This window comes from Pygocentrus nattereri, chromosome 7 (genome assembly GCF_015220715.1).
Source record: "Pygocentrus nattereri isolate fPygNat1 chromosome 7, fPygNat1.pri, whole genome shotgun sequence".
Classification (NCBI taxonomy): Eukaryota; Metazoa; Chordata; class Actinopteri; order Characiformes; family Serrasalmidae; genus Pygocentrus; species Pygocentrus nattereri.
The window spans coordinates 23,781,501-23,799,275 of record NC_051217.1 but is presented as its reverse complement, the minus strand read 5'-3'; the positions used below and the strand labels follow the sequence as shown (position 1 = coordinate 23,799,275).

General features: G+C 42.6%; 2 protein-coding genes across 6 annotated transcripts in view; one reads left to right on the top strand and one right to left on the bottom strand.

Annotated features, from left to right (window-relative positions):
- The window catches only part of pak1 (p21 protein (Cdc42/Rac)-activated kinase 1), a 100,778-nt gene extending 97,159 nt beyond the window's left edge, over positions 1-3,619 (bottom strand). Inside the window, exon 1 of one of the 3 annotated variants that reach the window (XM_037540092.1) lies at positions 3,503-3,619. The gene's annotated coding sequence lies outside the window, so the exon portion shown is untranslated. Of the gene's footprint in view, positions 1-3,360; positions 3,421-3,502 lie in introns of those variants that run through there. The other 2 variants (XM_017704172.2, XM_037540089.1) reach the window with 2 other exon arrangements.
- Positions 3,620-9,898: 6,279 nt separating this feature from the next.
- The window catches only part of aqp11 (aquaporin 11), a 21,470-nt gene continuing 13,593 nt past the window's right edge, over positions 9,899-17,775 (top strand). Inside the window, exons 1-3 of one of the 3 annotated variants that reach the window (XM_017704160.2) lie at positions 9,899-10,563; positions 11,354-11,470; positions 13,551-16,829. In XM_017704160.2, the coding sequence (XP_017559649.1) occupies positions 9,939-10,563; positions 11,354-11,470; positions 13,551-13,645 (837 nt within the window). In that variant the 5' untranslated portion in view covers positions 9,899-9,938 and the 3' untranslated portion in view covers positions 13,646-16,829. Of the gene's footprint in view, positions 10,564-11,353; positions 11,471-12,194; positions 12,494-13,550; positions 16,830-17,775 lie in introns of those variants that run through there. The other 2 variants (XM_037539955.1, XM_017704161.2) reach the window with 2 other exon arrangements.

Here is a 17,775-nt window from a genome sequence, read left to right as displayed (position 1 = left end):
GTATTGCAGTTTGCATGTAATTCTGCACTTTAACAATGCTGAACGTTCTAACAAGCTGCAAATTGAAACATGGGTCTCACCAGCCCATGGGTCAGTCAACAAAACCACCTTAAAGCATTTCCATAAGGATTTGAGTGTCATAAGCATCAATTAAACAGTACATTTATTTAGTAAAAGAATTTAAGCACTTTATGGTATGGCATAAAGTTAATTTGGTATTTTTTATTAAAGTTTTTAACCATAATTCTCATCACTGTAATATAAAGTATTTTTAAAAAGTTATCATTGCTGAGGCAGGAGGCTAACAACAGGTTAAAATACGGTGAGCGTGCTGCTGTCAGTTGCCCTGTAAAGCCAGAAATAATCATTTAAAAGACAGAGATGTCAGGTTGGGAGTTTTTCACACCACGTCATACGTCTTCACGTATTAACATCACACACAGACTCAAAAAGAAGGTCCAGCTCGATGTTTAGGTCTCTGAAGATGCTTCTCCACCAAGTTCTGACTGAGTTCTCTCAGAATTCTCTTTCAATCATCAGATTCATCCTTTCGGGGAAGGAGCCCAAAACACAACCCATGATACAAAATGTGGCGTGCAGTTACACATTTCCACCAGAGAGGTCTCCAAATCCCCAAAACTTACATAGTACAGCTTTAATATCAATTTGATCATACAGGTCTATGTTTGATCATTCTTCCAGGTATCACTGCTTGTATAATAAAAAAAAAACTTAGTTTAATTCATTTGATTTTTTTTTCAAGTTAGTTCCCTCATATTTGTTCGAATAACCCATATTGTATTGAAGCAAATGATAAATTGTGTGAATCGTTACATCCCTTTATGGCCTATATTTCAACCAGATGTTATAATATAGTGGATTAACAGCCTTAACACTTAAGACCATTCCAAATGTTCAAAAAGAAGTATTTCTAAACATTCAGCATTCATGGAAAAATCTGATTCAAAACAGACGACTGAGCATTCAGCTGCCACAGAGAGAGAACTACAGTAATCCCACTACTGTTTGACCACATACATGCCCAACTAATCCCATAAGATTTGATTTGTTTCCCCTCGTGTCAGACAACATGGGAACAGGCTGATGCTTCCCAAACTGTGGTGAGCACAGTCAGAATGAGTTACCCCAACAGTCAACAGTGGGTGTCTAAAGCGCTGAGCAGACACATAAATCCAAATCATCTACATTTAGCATCAAAGCAGGCTGAGAAGCTAAAAAAATGCAGGAAAGAAAGTGATTTGGGTTCATTTAGCCCACACCATTCGAAAAACAGACCATCTGAAATAAAATGGTCTAACACAGTATGTATTAATGATTTATGTATCGCTGTCATCAGAACAAAACCTTGTATCTCCAAAATGGTAACTTTACAGGAGGAGGGAAAAACCTACTTTACTTTTAATTTAAGTCAGTGGAACCAGAATTCTTTGTAAGTCATTTTGGGCCGTTTCTTTTGGTCCCTTCATCCTGAAATTTACATACAATGTAAAGGGTAACAGGTATTTTCAAATTATCTCAAAAAAATGAAATATGATAAAAAAGGAGATATGAGGTTTTCTTCTGACAGCAGTAGCATTTTTTTATTTTAATCATTTTTAAAGCCCTTAATATAATCTTGGGATCAGGCACAAAGAATGGTAGGGAAATTAACCACTTCCTAACAACCCTAACAGTGTAATATGTCTCAAATAGTACATAATTACTGTACAGACTCAGGCCATACAGTACGTTTAAAGGGGAACTGCATTGATCATTCGTACGTTCTGTACAGCTCATATGCTGAGAGACAAATAAATAAATAAAAGATGCTCAGAGTGGTTTGATGTGAAACGCTCCATTTCAGAAAAACGTACCGCGCCAGAACCGTCCACAGTGGTGGTGATAGGAACCAGACATCTGAAACACCTAAAAGTTCTCTCACAGAAGATTATTACATGGAATGGATGTGAATATGGATGCAATACCAGAAACACTGTTGTTTCATTGCTTTTAAGATCTATTCATGGCAGAGGTGCATATGCAGGGCAAAAAAAAAATAGTACCCAAAAAAGCAATTTCACCCCAATTTTACCATCATTAACACACATATAAACACTCAGAAGAATCGTGTAGGTTCTGTAGTGGTTCTGGATGGTAAATAGAGTGTCTATATTTGTGTTGTAGTCATGGCGACCCCTGGTTCCCATCACCACCACTGTAAAAACATCTGAATCACTCTGAATGGCTTAGTTTACATCCTAATGATTGAATTATGCGATTGAAATTTTGAGGGGAAAACACAACAGGATGATATTAAACACAAAAGAAGGCATTGAATCTATATACACAAATACAGGTCAGCTGAGTAAGAGTGAGAGTATTATTATTTGAGAATATGTGAATGCAACTGCTGCAGAAGTGGACAGTAACTCATTTAAAATGATCTCCGACCAAAATGCTGCAAGTCAGCACCTCATTTTGAAAGCAGGGAAGTGCAGCATGCTTACTTACTGGACAAGCAAACAATCAACACAGCAGAAAGCCTGGCTATTTTGAAGGGGAACTCCACCAATTTTTCCAATTTTCTCCATAATTAACTGGTTAAGATGTAAACAGAGTCGGTCAGAGTGGTTTGGTGTGAAACACTCTGTTCCAGAGAAACTTACTGAGTCAGAACTGTTCACAGTGGTGGTGATAGGAACCAGACGTCCCCCTCTAAAATCTCCCTCACAGAAAGATACTCCATGAAATGGTTATGAATTCACTGCCTGATGACTGAGACGCTGATTTACGACAGTTTGGTGATAAAATTTTGGTCCAAAACATATTTTAATCCATTCACGGCGGAGGGCTACAAGAAGGGCGTTCTAAGTCTAAATGGTCCCCCTTATTTTTCAGGTCAATCCACTGTTTAACCAACAATCAACATTCCATATAAAACTCAGAAGACACGTGTGGGTTCACTGGTGGTATATAAAATGGCTATATTTGTGTGGTAGACATTCTGGTTCCTATCACCACCACTGTAAAGAAATCTTGAGTCAGGAAGTTTTTCCACAATGAACCGTTTCACATCAAACCACTCGGAAGGACTGTTTACACCCCAAGGACTGAATTATTCAGAAATTTAGAAAAATTGGTGGAGTTCTCCTTTAATATCCATTTAAACAAGACCGATAAAAACAACGCAGTGCCATTTGAACGATTTGCAGCCACGTTGCTGGTTGACTAGAACACATAGCATAGGACAGAGAACATAGAACAGAGAACATATAACACAGAACGCAGAACTCCCATATCGCCTTGACCACATGCACAACATGCACACACAGCATAAACCAGCAGCAGCCAGTGGATTACCTATCCCACCACCACCACACTCTCTCCAGACCCCCGACTGTCTGGGATAGCAGCCCACGGCTCACGCTCACAGTAACCCGGGCTGAGAGTAACCCAGGCCGGGCTCCCTCCATGCGGGTCACTCCCCAGAAAAAAAACTCACCTCAAAAACAGGAGCGAGTAAAATGGTATTCAGTCCCGTCTTCCCTCCCTCCCTCTCTCTCTCTCTCTCTCTCTCTCTCTCTCTCTCATTTACTTCTAACTTGCCTGCCTCTCGCTATTGTGTGACACAGGCACACACGCGCACACACACAAGCCTTGCTGCATTGCGCTCCGCCCACTCCGCGCTCCGCCCCGCCCCCTCCGCGCCCACCCCGCTAGTGGTCGCCTCCAAATTCGGTCCGGCAGCGTCAGGCCTCGATCTTTCTTTTTTCCCCACCCGTATTCCGCCGGGACCCGCCCTCCTGCGCCCCGATTGGCCAGTTTCGGTTCAGAAAGTCCCTCGATCATTGGACAGTTGGGGCGTCGTTCGCGTCACCATGACAACCACAGAACGCAATGGAGCTCACGAAGGCAAAAGGAGTGGAAGTGAAGAAGTGCATTACGCTCTTCAGCTGGTTCCTCAAGGGTTCTTTAGTAAAGGGAATGGTTCTGTTTAGAACCATTCGTTCTATATAGAACCATTTCATGCTTAAATGGCTCTTTACATGGTGAAATCATGCTCCACATTGATGGAGAATGTGTTGGGCATGGATCTAAAGCATACAGAACCTTTGGGAAAATGGTTCTGTGTAGCACCAAAAAGGGTTCTGCTATTGTTGCAATGTCAAGCCTGTCACAGTAGAAGAACCCTTTTGGTGCTATATAGAACTATGTTCAAAGTGGTTCTATACAGAACAATATATAGCACAATCACCATGCAAAAGAACCAGTTAAACATGAAATGGTTCTATAAGCATACCCTTTACCACAGAACCCTTGAAGAACTGTGTTGGATGCCGTGAGAGCGTCTTTATTGTTCTTCTTAGATGACGTCTAGTTATAAACAGAGATTATTCTTGGACACTATTTGTTACTATGGCAACCAAAACTAATCCATTTTATTCTTGTTGCCATATTATATATATATATATATATATATATATATATATATATATATATATATATATATATATATATATATATGTGTGTGTGTGTGTGTGTGTGTGTGTGTGTGTGTGTGTGTGTGTGTGGTGTGTGTGGTGTGTGTGTGTGTGTGTGTGTTTATATGATACTTTTATTGCACTTGTAATGTTATTTATTAGCTGACACTGGTTTGCTGTAATGCATTTCACAGTAATAAACTGGCGGGGTCTCAAATGTCTCCATATTCTCTACATAGTGCACTATGTGAGTTACGATATTTTGGCTTGTGCACCTAAACAGTGCACTGTGTGTCCAGTAGGGAATTGTGCACATGTGTCTGAAGTCCAAATGACTCGTTGTCCCACATATTTTGCACTGTTTTGTGCCAATTTTAAGACCTACGTAGCGCACTATAGAGGGAATAGGAAGCCATTTGGGACAAAGCCAGAAACAAGCGCAGCTTTAGAACAGCAAGCTACATTTGCATTGAACTCGACACATTGGGGGAGTTTTATATTCATTGTTATGTTCATATAAATTGTGTTAATTGGCTGCAAACAGTGCACAAGATCCCTGAAAAATGACATCGTTTTCGCTCCTTCACTGTCCTGTCGGCGTCTGAAATACCAACCAATCACAGCGTGGCAGGCAGGCCGATGCTAGCGAATCGGCCAATCACTGCGCAAGAGGCGGGCTTTGTGCGAATACGGGTGGGCTGTGGACGTCTGTCTGGCACGTTGGCCCAGAATGGGCGGGGCTTTAATTCAATATTCATAAGTCTACCAAAAAAAGGTGACCAGCAATGACGTTATCGAGGCTACGTCACTATCTACACCACTTCCTGGAAGTAGTCCTATTTAATATTACCCAGTAACACCGGATATTAAACTTTTAATTGGCCTTGAACATTTTATTATTAGTATTATTAGTATTATTATTGTTGTTGTTGTTGTTCATCTTAATCTTAATAATGAACCATAACTAGATATATTGAAACAAATGCAAGCTTAAATGGTTCTCCTCTTGGTGAAATAGTTCTTCAGATAGAGGTTGTATATGGTTCTATTCAGAACCTTTGGGAAAATGGTTCTATAGAGCACCAAAAAGGGTTCTTCTATTTTGTATAATCCTGATGTCCTAACAATACCGGAACCCTTTTTTAGTGTGACATAGAACCATAGACAGCATCAATCTGAAGAACCATTTCACCATGCAAAGAATCATTTAAGCATGCGAACGGATCTTTGAGTGTTTATGGTTCTATATAGAACATTTTTTAAAAGGTTCTAAATAGCACCAAATGGGGTTCTTATATTGTGTACAAGCTTGACATCGTAACAATACCAGAACCCATATTTAGAACCATTTTCAAAAAGGTTCTATGTAAAACCCTTTACATTTAAGCATACAAACAGTTCTTTGAGTGTTCATGGTTCTATACAGCACCAAAAAGGTTCTTCTATTGTGTACAAGCTTGATATCGTAACAATAGCAGAACCCTTTTTGGTGCTATATAGAACTATGCACAATACTAGTCTGAAGAAAAAGAGGCATTTAAGCATGCAAACGGTTCTGTGACCGCTCATGGTTCTATATAGAACCAGTGTTTTTACTAAAGGACCCTTCTGTTTTAAGAGTGTGGTGAATATATTAGTATATAAATATTAAAAGCGCATTGGTGAAGCTTTATTTGTTTCCACCTGAGAATATTTGAATCTTAATAATGAACATGGGTCAGAACTGTTGTTGGTCTACATCAGGCATTATTTCCTGGACCATGTGAACTCGATTAATCACAGCACCCATAGAACGTTACCACAGCACACAGCACATAGTTTAATGATTCACTGGATGTCTGGTTTACACACTGGATTTCCGTTGTTAGTGGTGAATGTAAAGCTGCAATGCTGAACTGATTGATTTCTCTTGAGATTTACAGCTTGCTGAGCGAGCTGGACACAGACAGCCACACCTGCCTACTAACTGGAAATCACAGAGGCCTATTAGTCAGTGTTTTGGCGACACCCTGAGGACAACGGAGGCATTGCGCTGTCCTTTAAGGGGTTCTTGAGTGAAGGGAATAATTCTATTTAGAATTATGATGTCTGCGTTCACTATATTGCCAAAAGTATTCGCTCATCTGGCTTCACATGCATATGAACTTGAGTGACATCCCATTCTTAATCCATAGGGTTTAATATGATGTCAGCCCACCCTTTGCAGCTATAACAGCTTCAACTCTTCTGGGAAGGCTTTCCACAAGGGGTTAGGAGTGTGTTTATAAGAATTTTTGACTGTTCTTCCAGAAGCACATTTGTGAGGTCAGACACTGAAGTTGGATGAGAAGGCCTGGCTCGCAGTCTCCACTCTAATTCATCCCAAAGGTGTACTAGACTCAAGTCTGCAGGCCAGTCAAGTTCTTCCACACCAAACTGCCTCATCCATGTCTCTATGGACCTGCTTTGTGCACTGGTGTGCAGTCATGTTGGAACAGGATGGGACCATCCCCAAACTGTTCCCACAAAGTTGGGAGCATGAAATTGTGCTGAAGCATTAAGAGTTCCTTTCGCTGGAACTAAGGGGCCGAGCCCAACTCCTGAAAAACAACCCCACACCATAATCCCCCCTCCACCAAACTTTACACTCAGCACAATGCAGTCAGATAAGTGGCCGACCACTTTGTGGCTGAGCAGTCGTTCCCAATTGCTTCCACTTTGTTATAATCCCACTGACAGTTGACTGAGAGCGACCCATTCTTTCACTAATGACTGTAGAAGCAGTCTGCAGGTCTAGGGGTTTACACACCTGTGGCCATGGAAGTGACTGGAACACCTGAATTCAATGATTTGGATGGGTGACTGAATACTTTTAGCATTATAGTGTAGATCTATATAGAAACATTTCATGCTTAAATGGTTCTTCAGATTGATGGAGAATGTGTTGTCTATGTAGCACCATGAGTATTTTTAATGCCTTATTAATGGTAAAATGTATTGTATATCATCTGATATATGTATTATTCTCATTATTCTCACCACCAGTGAACCTACATGTATCTTCTGAGTTTTTATATGAGATGTTGATGATGGTAAAATAATGGAAAATCAGAAAAATGTTTTCTTTGAGGATTGTATTGCCTCACAACGGCCTGCAGGTAACTCTTCATTGCCATCAAAAGCTTTTAAAAGGCATATTTCAGGCCAAAAGCTTCTTGAAACTATCATAAAACAGTGCCTCAGACATCTATGAACATGTGCACAACTACGACATGTAATAACGTTCTGTAAGGGAGTTTTTAGAGGCAACAAACTCTTCAGACGTCTGGTTCCTATCACCACCACTGTTTCTCTAAAACACAGCATTTCAAATCAAACTGCTCTGAATGACTGTTTAAATCATATTGTTCTGAATTAGTTAGAATTTACTTTGAAAATTCGGTGGAAATCCCCTTCAAGAGCCACTGAGTAATGGGATTGTGGTTCTATGACTAAAGACAAACCTGGATTTGTTGCTTAAAAGTACAAACACAAAATTTATTACGCTACACCTGTTATTCAGTTGTAGCGTCAACACAAACCTAAATATTTTATATTTATGTTCAGCATCTAAACTGAAATGTTTGGGAGGGAAAACTGTTGATAGTGAGCACTACATCTGCACATCCACCATGAAAGGGTTAACTAACTAAGGGTTAACTAAGGAGACCCTTCCTAACACACCATGTTGGGGAGGTCAAGATCCGCTTGTGAACAAATTCAGTTGTATTGGGAGACGATGAAGCTGCACCATTCAAGGTGGAACGGCAAAATTCGAACAAGAAGCTGGCTGATGCAGTATTTCAGGAAAATTCGACCAGTATTTAAGGAAAATTCAACCAAGAAGCTGGAAAATAAGAATCTGACTTCAGCTCCGTGTAAGAAGGTGCTAACGTTAATCTGTTATGAATATCTACTCGGATTAAGGAATGTTCTAATTACAAAGCTTTAACCATCACTGTAAATAAATAACTACTACATAAAGTTAAGACCCTGAATAGACTATTAAATAAAATAGGCTTAATATAAAACCAGAGGAAAAACACACCAACAGGTTCTCTGGGCCTCATTAACCACACAGTCATATCTACACATAAACATCACACAGACATGAGCGTGGATCACTGCGTTCCCTCTGTTATATAATCCTATCCCAATTTCTGAGAGCGATATTCTTGGGATACTGGAATTTTGGACAGTATCTTTCTCAAACTGCTGCTCTGTAATGGCACTGAAAGCAGTCCAGCAGCGGTGTTGACCGTCCCAAGATGGCGATCCTGTTGACGTGCCTGGCTGAACCCAATACGGCATCTAGGTCTGTACATCCATGTCTAACTGGCTAACATCGAACACTAGTCGGCTTTACGGTTTCTTCGCACACATAAACGCTCATATTGAGCCTGATTGGTGGCATAAACCTCCCATATCTGGATTATTTGTTTTATCCGTTAGCCATTTCAAAGATTCATGCTCCACACAGCATTTTCGACTAAAAAGGCAGTTGTTGGAAGCTTTTCCACCCGTGTTCGGACAAGCCCCGCTCCCTGCGCTGTGTGGCTATATTGGCTATATGTTCAACATGACTCAAGAGTACTGACCGAAGAGCTTGTTTATATTTTGCTTATATATATATATATATATATATATATATATATAATAGTTTTATATATTTTTTTAAATAATAATTTATAAAATGTTTCATAGTTACAGGACACCCAATCACAGAACAGAGGTAATTTACATATTTACATATCTTAACAGGACATTGCTAAAAGCTGTTCGTTTAATTCTGGATGGAAAATGGTAATGCAAAAAAAAAGACTATTTTTGGTACATAAACCAACATAAACCTCTTTAATGGCCCTCAGAGTTGAAATGCACGGATATGGGCCCTGTAATGTAAACACGCTGGTGCCCTGCGGTTGCCATGGTAACTGGACCGCCTTCTCAACGGAGTGGCAGTTAATAATAATGCAGTAATAATAATGCAGATTTTTTTCTAATACAGACTTTTAAGTGTAGGTTACACTCTTCACAAAAAGGGTTCTTTAGTAAGGGGACTGGTTCTGTTTAGAACCGTGAGTTATATGTAGAACCATCTGCATGCTCAGATGGTTCTTCGGATTCATGAAGAATCTGTTGCACATGCTTCTATAAAGGAGCTTTTTGAAATTTGTTCTATGTAGCACCAAAAAAGATCTGCAATGTCGTGCTTGTAACAGTAGAACTCGTTCTTAATAGAACCACTGCCTTTGCTAAAGAACCCTCGAAGCTTCCCTGCGGTCGATCGTTGCTATGGTGACGAGACGAGCATCCTAAGCGTCCAATCAGCGTTCTGTGTGTGAGTGTGAGCTGGCGCTAGCCAATCCCAGCACAGGAGGGCGGGGAAGAAGCGACGGGAAAGAGAGCTGGAGAAGCGACGGGACTCCGGGACTCGGGATGGCGGATCTCGCCGTCTCTCTGCTCGTACTCGCGGGGATCGTTCTCGCGTGCGAGGTCGCGAGGCGGGCAAGCGCGAGGCTGCTCTCGGGCGGCGTTTACGGCGCGTGCGCGGTCGAGCTCATCTCCACGCTGCAGCTGTGCGCGTGCACGCACGAGCTCAAGCTGCTGGGCGACGCCGGGGTCTCGCAGCGGCCCCCGGTCCTCGCGCTCGCGCTCACGTACGGCACGTCTGTGGTGCACGCGCTCACATCCTGCGGCGCCACCTGCAACCCGTCAGGCGCATGCGAGCGCTTCTTCCGCGAACGCGGCGGTGGGCTGAGCGCGGGCACGCGCGTGGCGGCGCTGATGGCACGCGTGACGTGCCAGTTCGCAGCGGCCGTGGCGGCTCGCGCCGCCGTGCGCAGTGTGTGGGCGCGCGGGTTATCGGACCTGCACACTCGGCACCGAGCGTCCGCCTTCCGGTGCGCGAGTCCCATCGGGCACGCGCCCCTGCTCGAGGCCGCGGCCGTGGAGATGGCGTGCGCCTTCGTCGTGCACGCTGCCGCCTCGTGCACGCGCAGTCTGCAGGAGAAGTACAGAGTGCACGCGGTGGCGGCCGTGATCACCTCGGCGGTCTATGCAGGTCAGTGGTTGGTTTCGTCACAGATCGAGTCCCCTACGTAGGGAGCGAATGTAAAGGGACAGTAGATGTGCTGGGGGCGACGTCCCAAATCACACACCTCTACTAAATCTGTCAGGATCAGGATGCTTACGGCAAGCGGTGGGCGATATGGCAAAGCGATATCGTAATATCGCGATACTGATTGATGACGATGCCCAGTGTTTTTTCTGACATCTGAAAAGTTGGAACAGACACAGTCGAATCACAACGTGTAACCAAAACCATTAATCCGCTTACTAATCACACACTGTACTGCACTAAATCCACTAAATCCAGTTACAGGATTGGTTGTGCTTTCTAATTGAACGTGCAGTGGGGAGGTGTTTATAAGGACTGACGAGATCCACAATGCAATTTATCACAATATATAAATATTGTCATATTTCCCAGCTCGACTTACAGCATGCAGTGTTTCAGAAGCAGTGCTTTCGCTATATTATAGAAATGCTATACAGTTATTACAGCATTATAGAAATGCTGTAGTTATCTACTGATATGGTTCTTATTGCAGTTCTTTTTAGTACAGCAAGCACTCTTACAGTCAAGTAATTGTATTACGTATCATTATTCTCAGGTATTATCATCTTGGTAGAGGAGGGAATGTAACTGGTGTTTCCTATTTCAGGCTGTTTAATCCCAGAGCCGGATGATCCACTGCTCTGCTCTCTTGGCTCAGTAGACAGAACATTGGCAGTCGTCTCTGAAACCTTCTGTTTCTCATTATTTCAATCAGACTTGTGTTTCTGTTTAGGGGGAAGCACAACAGGGGCAGTGTTCAACCCAGCACTGGCGTTTTCAACACAGTTTCCCTGCACCGGCGGCACGTTTGCGGAGTACAGCTTGGTGTACTGGATGGGGCCACTACTCGGTGAGATATTTACCCAGACTGCTAGTGTAACAGCAGGGGTTCATCTAAAAAACTAATGTACTCAGCTTCTTTAGTTTTGCACTCGATCTAAGAGGCTATTGTAGCTAATGTAAGGCTGCATGTTCGCAGCTCCGGCGGGTCGACGCACCGCAATGTATCCCATTTGTTTTCAGTGGAAAGCGTCGGTTCCACCAGACATAGCCACACAGTGCATGATGGGTCCGGCAGATTGAGTCTGGGAGATGCGGTGCGGTGAAAAGTTGAGCCGAGCCGAACTTTGTGCAGGTTTATCTGGCCAACGCGATGCGTCTATCCAATCAGAAGATGCTGGTGTTTGCGCAATATGCGTTCACAACGCAGTGTATTAAACATTCGTTCCGTATTCAAGTGTTCAAATGTATTCAAAGGAGCGTGGAGGAAAAGCAAAACAATTTTAAACTTAGACATTTTTAAATACGTGCACAGTATCTCACAAAAGTGGCTGCACCCCTCACATTTCTGCAGATATTTTATTCTATCTTTTTATGGGACGACACTATAGAAATGAAACTTGGATATAACCTAGTCAGTGTGCAGCTTGTATAGCAGTGCAGATTTACTGTCCTCTGAAAAGAACTCAACACACAGCCATTAATGTCTAAATAGCTGGAGTCCATCTCACAATGAACGTGTCCAAATTGTGCTCAAAGTGTCAATATTTTGTGTGACCACCATTATTATCTAGCACTGCCTGAACCCCCTTGGGCATGGAATTCACCAGAGCTACACAGGTTGCTACTGGAATCCTCTTCCACTCCTCCTTGATGACATCACAGAGCTGGTGGATGTTAGACACCTTGCGCTCCTCCTCCTTCTGCTTGACAATGTTCCACAGGAGCGCAATTGGGTTTGGGTCTGGATACATACTTGGCGAGACTGTCACCTTTACCTTCAGCAAGGCAGTTGTTATCTTGGAGGTGTGTTTGGGGTCATTATTGTGTTGGAAAACTGCCATGTGGTGCAGTTTCCAAAGGGAGGGGATCATGCTCTGCTTCATGTCACAGTACATGTTGAAATTCATGTTTCCCTCAATGAACTGCAGCTCCCCAGTGTTGGCAGCACTCAAGCAGCTCCAGACCATGATGCTCCCACCACCATGCTTGACTGTACGCAAGAGACAGTTGTCTTGGTGCTCCTCACCAGGGCACCACCACACATGCTGGACACCATCTGAGCCAAACAAGTTTGTCTTGGTCTTGTCAGACAACAGTAATACATGTTCTTGGGCTGCTTGTCTTCAGCAAACTGTTTGAGGGCTTTTTTATGCGTCAGCTTTAGAAGAGGCTTCCTTCTGGGATGACGACCATGCAGACCGAGTTGATGCATTGTGCAACGTATGGCCTGAGCACTGATAGGCTGACGTCCCTCTTCTTCAGCCTCAAAGGAAAGGAAAAAACAGGGCTACGGTTTGGGTGAAAATGAATGGGACTCTATGGGAGGAACGAAGGATGAAAAAATGCAGGTGCGGGTCAGTGTGGCTGTGGACTAGAGCTTGAACCTGCCCTGAGTGAGCACATCTACTTTGGTGACTGTCAGATTGAAGACAAATTGAAGCTTTGTTAAAGGTAAAATATGAATGGGACTCTTTGAGAGAAACGAGGGATTAAAAAACGACACAGAGAGGAGTTTGGGTCAGTGTGACTTTGGATTTGAGCTTGGGGACCTGCCCTGAGTTAGTATATGCATTTTGGTGTCTGTTGGTCAAAGGAAAAACTGGGCTGAGGTTTGGGTGAAAATAAATGGGACTCTATGGGAGGAACGAGGGATGAAAAAATGACACATAGAGGAGTGCGGGTCAGTAAGTTAAAATGGTTTAATCTAATGTGTAAAAACCCCTTGTGTCGACTCAAGGAGACGACACCATTGATTCCAGTGGCAGGAGTCGAGTGGGAGTGGCACACATTCGAGTGTTGAGCGGAAGTGGGCAAGGGCACGTTAAAGAGTATTAGAACGGGGCCTTTGAGAACTACTCTTGTTACATGATGCAGTGAAGCAGAAGCTGTTTAATCAGGGTTGTTTCCTGTTTCTCTCCTCTTCACAGGCATGGCAGCCTCAGTTCTGCTGTTTGATAAAGTCATTCTGGCTCTTTCTGTGAAGAGCATAGCCGACATTATCGAGCGGAAGAAGGAGAAGTAAATGAAACTGGAGGCCTGTAAAAAAAACCCTGGAAGTTCTTCAGTGAAGAAGCCTTATATACTGGTTACTGTTGCACATTTTATAAGCACCAAAAGGTCATTTCAGTGTTATTTTGTCCCAATGCTGTCAGTGCAGTTTAACCCCTAAGGGTCTGTATGTGGATCCTTACTGCAGTTCCTCTCATGCAGAACCTAAACACCTGCACATTAGTTTCATAATAGTTATCCATTGATTTTGGAAGCTCATGCCTCCTAGAGAGAGAAGAAAAAATTGGCTTGACAAAATTCTGAGCTGTAATATGTTGAATTATTTGGTGATAATAAGTCACAAGATAAAAATTTTGACCTACTGCTGCCAGAAACTGAGAGGAATAAATCATGGACGAATTATATTTATATTCTATTCTGAAATATGTATTTCAAATAGTGGCTCAGTACTTTGACATCACCAAATATTTACTTAATTCCTTGAAGTTCAAAAACTCATTATTTAATTATTAATTCATTAACGTATGTTGAATTTTGTCTTTATTTTTCATTATTACATGACAATAAGACTACGTTCATAAAGCTAGTAAAAGTGGCCCAAATCTGTTTTTTTTTTTCTCAAATGTGACACAGGTGTGTGTCTGTGTGTCAGTGTGAACAGATAAACACACTGAATCTAGCATTCTCAATTCTGAGACGCTTTCATATGTGGTACTGAAATCTGATCTGTATCCCGATCTGTGGCAACGTGACTCAATCTGAACAGCCAGATCTGAATTCATGTGACTTTTACATCAGTCCGACTCCGCATTCATAATAATTTCGCGCTGCTGAGACTCATAAATATTTAAGCTGATGTTTCTGTACCAAAAACTTAAGAGACGTATCGCAGCCGCTCAGTGTTTGAAGAGGTTTAGAACGAAATGATCGAACGCAGCCAGAGGAGGCCGAGGCTACAGCATCAAAAACAGTTTCAAGAATCTGAGGACACAAACCAAAGAAGTGGCCGAATGTTGTGTCCTTTTACAGCGAACTTTAACACATTCTGGGTGAGTCCAGCTGTCAAACATTTGAACTTCATAATCGCTCCTGCGATGCTGGCAAAGATTAAACTGAAGCTCCGGGAGTGACAGGCGTTCAATGGCAGTCGTGATTGTTTACCTCTGGGCGAGCCGCCTCGTAAAGCATTGATCTTTAGCGCATGTGGGTCAGTATCGGAGCTGATCTGTTCAGACTGATGTTGCATACAGATCACATTTAAAAGATAATGCGAACAGCCAAACAAAAAAATCAGATTTGGTGAGAAAATAAGATTTGGGCCACTTTTACCTGCTGTGTGAACGCAGCCGAAGTCAAAGTTTTTGAAGACATTAGCCAATATTTAGAGTTTCTAAGTCAAAATATCAACATACAGCTGCCAGAAAGTGAGTAGAACAAAAAAATGTAGGCAGTCTTGTGTGATTTTTTATCCACCTTTCTGGTGGAAATGGGCTTCCATAAGGAACAGACCTTGAGGACATTTTGCAGATCCCTATCAGCGTGCAGACGAGCTCTGAGCCTAAGCTGTTTTTCTCTGAGGGCGTGGACTGAATGCCGCAGAAATTCCCTTATGAACTTTAAAGCTGATGCATTTTGTCTGATAGAACTTCATTTGAATTGGCTGCATGCTTTTAACTGGCAACCTCACATGAATACGTCACGCTAACCAGCTGACAACAAATGCAGACCAGGACACAAGGGAGGTTCTTGCTTTCAAAGTGGATTTACTTGAGCAAAACAGAGCAAAACACCTTGAAGTGTGAACTCCAAAACAGGTGGAAACAATCAGGGACGGAGTCACTAAATAAGGGGGCTGGACTAAGAACCAAACCAAAGAAAACACGTGGACGACCGGGAAGTAAACAAGGCACATGGGGGAGTGGGAGGAACCAATTGTGACACACTGACACTATACAGCACACAGACACTATAAAGCTCCCGACTTCCTGAGGGCTTATAAAGCCAGGAAGACAAGACACAGGTGAACCACATGAGTTAAAGATCCCAGGGGTGGGTTTAAACTAAGCCACTCCTAGGATGGTATAGATGCTTTCTGATGCTTTGCCGCCGTCTGTTGTTTAGGTGAGGTGTGACACATATAAGCTTTATTTCACAACAGCTGGTGTTTTTATATGTAGTGCTGCATTAGTGTTGTAGAAATGTAGTCATACCATTTTCACACTTCGTGTTCCTTAATGCGGAAGAGGAAATCGTAGTGTTAAACAGCTTCCGGTCACACTGTAAACAATGACTGATACTGCTCAAAATCATTGCTGCGTTCCTAATGCACCAGTAATTCAACTAAACAGCCTCACATGAGTTTCCACTCGATTACGTTTAAAAATGTTCAGCTTCAGTCTAAAAGCTCTGCTCGTCATGAACAGGCTGTACAGGACAGATTTACTCACATCTGTGATTAAAATGCTCCAAGACAAACATTTATTCACTGGTGTATTTAAAACTCTGGAGATGGTCGTCACAGAGGTCTGATTAAAACTTCTGAGAAACCGACTCGTCCCCACTGCAGCTCGGTGATCAGTACTGTACTGTAGAAATACGACGCTGTGTCTCTGAGCTAGTTACGGTGTTCAGGACTGGTTATGGTGTTCAGGACTTCTTTGCAAAACCTATCTCAGGCAAATTCCTCACGGTTCTGACGTGGATCTTTGCAGAACACATTCCTCCATCTGAATGCAGCTGCTTTGACATGGATATGCTCTTTCAGAGGTGGGATGTGTGGCTCCGCTCTCTGCCGCAGCATATTATGTTTACCAGGCTGCCCCTGTGCACCGCACAGTGATAAAAAGCTCACAGCAGCAGATGCACAGATTCATAGAGTTCAAATGTTTTTGTTTTGCGCGACGAGCTTTAGCCATGTCAGACTAGCCTTTCTGCTCATGTTAGAGGAACTAACATAACTAACACATAAACTGCTCTTCTATTGACCGAGCTGGGATGAGGGATGCTGAACGCCAGAGACCCTCTGTTGCTGCTCTGTTAAACGGCGCAGGTGGAAGTTCGATAACACTATCAGAGCTGGTTTATGAGGAGCCTGGCCACTTCCTATTTCCCCCATTATATCAAAAACAGGACTGCTAAACAGCAGAGGGCGCCCACGAGGGAGTCCTCAATGAATGGGAGTAAATAACGCTCAACGGCTAAAGACAAAAAGTTAAAATAGTTTCTAATCACTCGCCCAGAACTTTCCCTTAATTTTAGAAAGTAGAAGAACTCGAATTTAAAAGCTCTTAAAAATATAACAGTGTTAAAATTTTTCTGCTGCTGTGTGTTCAGGATATGATTGTATTCTTTTACATTAAAAATATTTAAGCATTTATAAACTATGATTTTGCTCAAATGCTCCATATCAACCCATTCATTTTGGACTCGCTCGGAAGCGCGCCCTAGCGCTTGAGAAACCAGCATGACCTTACAGAGTGGAAATTCTCCTCTCTACAAGTTCCCACTATTTACAGCCGGGGGCAACGACACAGTGACTGTGAAAAAACGTCAGCGTAACATCGTGCTGTTGACTGAATGGTCAGGGGTGTTGGTTCGCTTGCAGCAATATTTATATTATGACTACATAATGACCTCCTAATTCAGAGAAGCAGTGACACAGTGATTCCTCCAGTGGGGAGGAATGTAAACAGGACCAAAAACATCAGTGTTGGAATACTGTTGTTTACAGAGGGTCCGATAGGGACCGTTTTCATTCCAATTCCGTTCATGTTTCCTACAGAGAAAAACAGCTCATAGTTCTACAGCTCATAGTAGTCACAGTATTACAAGTCTTAAGGGGTTAAACAGGGCTGGTTCAAAGCGCTCGCTTAAGGATTTTTAACTTAACCAAATAGTTTTATAGGAGGATGTGAAAGAATAATCGACTAAATTCAGCAGCATTAATCTGCTGAGCTGCTGCTACATATGTAGAGTGCGGACTGTTACAGGTGACTGTAATGTTACTGAAGGCAGACGATGCACAAAAGCTGGATGTTACTGGCACAAATACTCTTTTAAATACTCTGAAGCCTAAACTGGACTTCTCCATCATTCATGTTCAGCTTAACCCTTAGAAGTCAAACATATTACTGTCATTTTGCC